This window comes from Rhinopithecus bieti, unplaced genomic scaffold (assembly GCF_001698545.2).
Source record: "Rhinopithecus bieti isolate Rb0 unplaced genomic scaffold, ASM169854v2 scaffold_4552, whole genome shotgun sequence".
Lineage (NCBI taxonomy): Eukaryota > Metazoa > Chordata > Mammalia > Primates > Cercopithecidae > Rhinopithecus > Rhinopithecus bieti.
Genome location: NW_016804381.1, coordinates 334,236 through 340,859, shown reverse-complemented (window position 1 = coordinate 340,859; position 6,624 = coordinate 334,236). Strand labels below are relative to the sequence as shown.

The following is a 6,624-nucleotide window of genomic DNA, read 5'->3' as shown; positions in this document are numbered from 1 at the left end:
TCCCAAGTCTAAACCAGGAAAAAGTCGAATCCCTGAATAGGCCAATAACAACTTCTGAAATTGAGGAAGTAATAGCCTACAAACCAAAACAAGTCCAGGACTCGATGGATGCACAGCCGAATTCTACCAGAGGTACGAAGAGGAACTGGTACCAATCCTTCTGAAACTATTCCACACAATGGAAAAAGAGGGACTCCTCCCTAACTCATTTTATGAGGCCAGCATCATCCTGATACCAAAACCTGGCAGAAACAACAAAAAAAGAAAATTTCAGGCCAATATCCCTGATGAACATCAATGCAAAAATCTTCAATAAAATACTGGCAATCCGAATCCAGAAGCACATCAAAAAGCTTATCCACCATGATCAAGTCAGCTTCATCCCTGGGATGCAAGTGTGGTTCACTATACGCAAATCAGTAAACATAATCCATCACATAAACAGAACCAAGGACAAAAATCACATGATTTTTATCTCAATAGATGGCAGAAAAGGCCTTTGACAAAATTCAACAGCCCTTCATGCTAAAAACTCTCATCAGACTAGGTATTGATGGAACGTATTGCAAAATAATAACTATTTATGACAAACCCACAGCCAATATCATATTGAATGGGCAAAAACTGGAAGCATTCCCTTTGAAAACTGGCACAGGACAAGGATGCCCTCTCTCACCACTCCTATTCAACTTAGTATTGGAAGTTCTGGCCAGAACAATCAGGCAAGAAAAAATAAATAAATAAAGGGTATTCAAATAGGAAGAGAGGAAGTCAAAGTGTGTCTGTTTGCAGATGACACAATTGTATATTTAGAAAACCCCATCATCTCAGTCCAAAATCAGTATGGGCAAAGACTTCATGACTAAAAAACCAAAAGCAGTGGCAACAAAAGCCAAAACTGACAAATGGGATCTTTAAACTAAACAGCTTCTGCACAGAAAAAGAAACTGTAATCAGAGTGAACAGGCACCCTACAGAATGGTAGAAAATTTTTGCAATCTATCCATCTGACAAAGGGCTAATATCCAGAATCTACAAAGAACTTAAACCAATTTACAAGAAGAGAAACAATCCCATCAAAAAGTGGGCAAGGGATATGAACAGACACTTTTCAAAAGAAGACATTTGTGCAGTCAACAAACATATGAAAAGAAGCTTATCACTGGTCATTAGAGAAATGCAAATCAAAACCACAATGAGATACCATCTCAGGCCAGTTAGAATGTTGATCATTAAAAAGTCAAGAAAAACAGATGCTGGAGACGATGTAGAGAAATGGGAATGCTTTCACACTGTTGGTGGGAGTGTAAATTAGTTCAACTATTGTGGGAGACAATGTGGCAATTCCTCAAGGATCTAGAACTAGAAATACCATTTGACCCAGCAATCCCATTACTGGCTATATACCCAAAGGATTATAAATCATGCTTCTCTTAAGACACATGCACACATATGTGTGGCACTGTTCACAATAGGAAAGACTTGAACCAACCCAAATGCCCATCAGTGATAGACTGGATAAAGAAAATGTGGCACATATACACCATGGAATACTATGTAGTCATAAAAAAGAATGAGTTCATGTCCTTTGCAGGGACACAGATGAAGCTGGAAACCATCATTCTCAGCAAACTAAGGCAAGAACAGAAAACCAAACACAGCATGTTCTCACTCATGAGTGGGAGTTGAACAATGAGAACACATGGACGTAGGGAGGGGAACATCACACGCAGGGGCCTGTTGGGAGGCTGGGGGTTAGGGGAGGGATAGCATTAGGAGAAATACCTAATGTAGGTGACAAGTTGATGGGTGCAGCAAACCATCATGGCACGTGTATACCTATGTAACAAACCTGCACATTATGCACATGTACTCCAGAACAAAGTATATATTTTTTTAAGTTTAATATGTACTAGGAACTGTACAAAGTGTTTTATATGCCTTATTTTATTTGATTCTCATCACAACCAAAAGAGTAGTTGCTACTACTATTCCTATTTTAGATGAAGATACTGATGCTAAGGAAAGTGAAAAAGCTTGTCCAGGCTTACCAACCACCATATAGAAGTGCCACCATTAGAACCTGTTGCCTGTGACTCTAGGTCTCGGGCTCTTATTAATCATTACTAATTTATTTCACAAATCCCTTATTGTTGGTATGCAGGTTGTTTCCAGTTTTTTTAATAATATGTACATAGCAGGAAGTGTTTTTTTCATATGTGTTTATTAAGTATTCAGTTATCTCTATAGGATAATTCATTAAAATAAAAGGATTTTTTAAATATATATACATATTCAGTTTTCATTATATTCTTAAAGGTTCTTTTAGGTACGTGCAATTAAAAGGAAATTTTCTCTATTTGTCTAAAACCAGATTTCTAAGTTGATATGATTTACCATTGAATGTTTAATCATCGAAAGGTGAATGCACTAATTAATTCATGAATAATTGTTAAACATCTACCTCTCTGCCATGGGCAGCTCTAGGTGCTAGGAATAGTGAGGAGAACAAAGACAAAAATCTTTGCTCTTATGAAGTTTACATTTTATGTGAGGAGTCAGACAGTAAACATATATAAGGTTTAATAAAAAATGAGACAACATCTGTAAAGTGCTTATCCTAATGCCTAGCACATCATAATGTAATGACTGACTACTACTTACCCTTTAAGACTCAATTCAAGCACAGCTGCTTTAGGAATTCTCTGTGGCCCATCTTCTCTTCAAGTTAGGTGTTCTCACTTATCTCACTACTCATTGGCCATCTCTGTATCATAGCACACCATATTAGAGTTCTCATTCACTTGACTGCTTTGTTCAGAAAACCAGAGCTTCCTAACTGGTGTACCAGGAACAGGTATATCACAAGATAGTAACAGCTGGAAATGTTACTCAAAATCATTTTTCAACCATTAAAAAGGTTACAGGAATTGAAGTAATATTTGACCATTCTGTGTATGACTGTGCCTTTATCAGCTTTCTTAGGTTAGTCATCATTAGTTCTTTAAACAATCATTTTAGTAATCACTATTTTCACACATACAGTTTTTATGCCCAACCAACACTCATAAGCACAGCATGTTCTGTGACGCCTCTCCCTGAGCTCTCTGCAAATCATCCCAAGGATAGTCTGCATAGTTCTTTGTTCAGTGATGATACCATCAGGGATGCTCCACATTTAAAATAGATTGCCTCTGATTTAATTTGCTTGTATCTTTGCATGTTTTTCAACTAATGTAGGTAAGATACTGGGATTTTTTGGTATTATTGTTATTAGGTAATGGGTGTTTTCATAGAAAACAGGAGTGATTGTTAATTCTATCCATTTTCATTTGGTTTTTGTTGCCTTTTGATGTAAACAATTAGCAAAATCTGATTCTTGTTGGAATTTCTGTTCATGATTATATGGCATAAAGAAGATACAATTAATTGTTTTCCCAAGCTCAATATGAAGGCACTGCATTACACTCTATGAGGGTGGGGTCTATGTCTTTAATCTCTGAATCCCCAGGTCCTAAGACAGCAGCCAACACAGAAAGGGCTCAGTACTTCATTATCTCTGTTTTTATATGTGTACATTTATTTGTGGAATGAACTACTACAAATTATAAAGTGATAAGGGCCATAGAGAATTACAAATAGAATTATAGGGAGTTAACAGAAGAAAAATACATTTTCATTGAACTCTTTCTGTGCATGGGGCACTATACTGTGTTGAGTGCTTTAAATATACTTTTTTAAATTCTGAAAGTAACCACCTTACTAACAAATACCTTGTAGTGAAACTTAATGCATTAAAGAAAGTGCCAACTTCATTTTCAGCCCCTTTACCAGACTGCCATACTTGGGAGGTAGAAAATGGTCCATTCATCTGGAACCTCTTAGAATGTGAGGTCAGCTCAGAGCTAGGATGAGCCTTTACTTTCTGGATATAGAGAATGAAAACTATTAATTAACAATCCAAGATGCCTCTTACTTACGTAGAGAAATTTGATACAAATATTCTGATTTTCAAGATTACCTATTAAAAAATAATTAGTTCTTGTGATCATAGGTTTTCATTTGCTTCATATGTCAATTTTAGGTTACAAAACTCTTAGAAGAATTGAGAGAAGCCACAGAAAACCATACACCAGAGATGAAACATTTCGTGGGCTTAGAAAAGAAAATTAAGCAGATGGAAATGAGACATGCACAAAGAGAACAGGAACTTCAACAGGTAAAGTAAATCATTTTACATATTTATATAGGTCTTTACTTTTAAATGCCTTTACTTTGCTATAGTTTTGTCATCCCTAACAAAAATTACCATTTACAGTGTTTCCAGTGTATTTTGATCTTGTTAAAATTTAATAAATTTATAACTTTTACGAGAAAATGAGACTTTATATCTCAAGTGCTTGAAGATTGGTATCCTTATATCTGGAAAAAAAGCAAAAATTTGTATCATATTCTTAATTATTGATGGGTTCCTAAAAACTTACACATCTTACCCTGGAACAAGGCATGGTGTTCCATATTCAAGTCATTTAAGCAAATGTTTATAAGAAATAAATTGTTTTAATATGATTATTTAAATTATATAGCTAGCACTAGTAATATTACTATACTTAATTACAAACAGATAAATTAAAAATAGCAGATCTAAAGGCATGATGTGTTTTTAGGCACTTGCTTTGGTGCTGAAATTTTACTTGTTTGAACAGTATATAGTCTGCTTTGGCTGACGTAACAAAATATCATAAATTGGGTGGTTAAACAGGAGAAATTTATTTTCTCACAGTTCTGTAGGCCAGAAGTCCCAGATTAAGGTTTTGGTCAGTTAGGTTTCTGGTGAGGTCTCTCTTCCCAGCTTGCAGATAGCCACCTTTTTTCTTATTCTAACATGATCTTTCCTCAGTGCCACGTGCGCGGAGGAGAGGAAGAGGGGCGAGACATCTCCTTGGTGTCTCTTCTGCTGAGAATCTCTTTGGTGTCTCTAGTGGTGAAAATACTAATTCTTATCAAATCAAGTCCTACCCTTATGATCTCACTTAACATTCATTATTTCCTTACTCCACATACAGCCACATTAAGGGTTAGGACCTCAACATATGAATTTGAGAGGGACACAAACATTTAGTCCCTAACACAGTTGGGATGTATATACTCCTTGAAGACTGAAAATGCTGCATCCATGCAGAGCATTATAGTTTACATGAGCTCCCCAAAGAAACCCCAGGTTTGCCTACTTTAAGATTGTTAAAGGTTCCTCACCCACCACTATGAACTATGACAGCAATGTGGAATTTTTGTATTTGCAGATAATACAGCAAACACACCAAGCAGTGGAAACTGAGCGAAACAAAGAAGTTGAAAAGTGGAAAAGACTAGCACAGTTAAAGAATCGTGAGCTGGAGAAGTTCCGCATAGAACTAGACTCAATATTAGATGTTCTCCGAGAGCTGCACCGGCAAGGGGTGGTTGTACCAGTTGCTTTTGCAGATGAAGTGAATGCACCAGAGTATTCCTAGAAACTCAGATTTCATAATGACCTTATTAAAAGGCCTAAAAAATGAATGGGATTGTGCCACTGCCAGGACAGCTTATGAAAAACAAGTGTTCCAATATGTTTCCCGAAAGCAAACAACCATAGCAACATTTCAAAATAAATTGCCTTTAACCAATAAGAAAAAAAAACGTATCATGGTGTATTTTACTAAAAATCATTAACCAGTCACATTTTAAGTGATTTATGGACAGGTTCCTTTATAGCCGAGAAGGTCTCACTTGTATGCTAGAAAGAAAAGAAAATTGAACATACTCTGCCACATTTTTGTTGATAATGTGGGGTTTTTTTAATTTTTATTTTAGATCCAGGGGATATATGTGCTTGTTGTAACATGGGTGTATTGAATAATGGTGGGAATTGGGCTTCTAGTGTACCCATTACCCAAATATTAAACACTGTACCCAATAGGTAATTTTTCAACACACTCTTTACCCTATTGGAGTCCCCAGTGTCTAATCTCCATCTTTATGTCTGTGTGTACCCATTGTTTAGCTCCTACTTTTAAGTGAGAATATATGCAATATTTTATTTTTTACTTCTGATTTAGTTCACATAGGATAATGGCCTCCAGCTCCATCCATGTTGCTGCAAATGACATGATTTCATTCTTTTTTATAGTTGCATAACTATATGTATCTCCATTTATATGTATCTCCATTTATATGTACTCCATTTATATGTATCTCTATATATAATCTCTCTCACGTTTTCTTTATCCAGTCAATTGTTGGTAGATACTTAAGTTGGTTCCATGAATTTGCTGTTGTAAATATTGATGCAATAAACATACATGTGCAGATATCTTTTTTATATGATTTCTGTTCCTTTGGGTAGATTCCCAGTAATGAGATTGTTCTATTTTTACTTCTTTGAGAAATCTCTATACTGCTATCCATAGAGGCTGAATTAATTTACATTCCCACCAAAAGAGTATTCATGGGCCGGGCGCAGTGGCTCAAGCCTGTAATCCCAGCACTTTGGGAGGCCGAAACGGGCGGATCACTAGGTCAGGAGATGGAGACCATCCTGGCTAACACAGTGAAACCCTGTCTCTACTAAAAAATACAAAAAAA

General features: G+C 36.1%; 1 protein-coding gene across 1 annotated transcript in view; it reads left to right on the top strand.

The window, feature by feature from the left end:
• The window catches only part of CEP162 (centrosomal protein 162), a 37,061-nt gene extending 31,381 nt beyond the window's left edge, over positions 1–5,680 (top strand). Inside the window, exons 5-6 of the mRNA XM_017867633.1 lie at positions 4,085–4,219; positions 5,304–5,680. Of these exons, the coding sequence (XP_017723122.1) occupies positions 4,085–4,219; positions 5,304–5,513 (345 nt within the window). The 3' untranslated portion in view covers positions 5,514–5,680. The remainder of the gene's footprint in view (positions 1–4,084; positions 4,220–5,303) is intronic.
• The last annotated feature ends 944 nt before the right edge of the window (positions 5,681–6,624 follow it).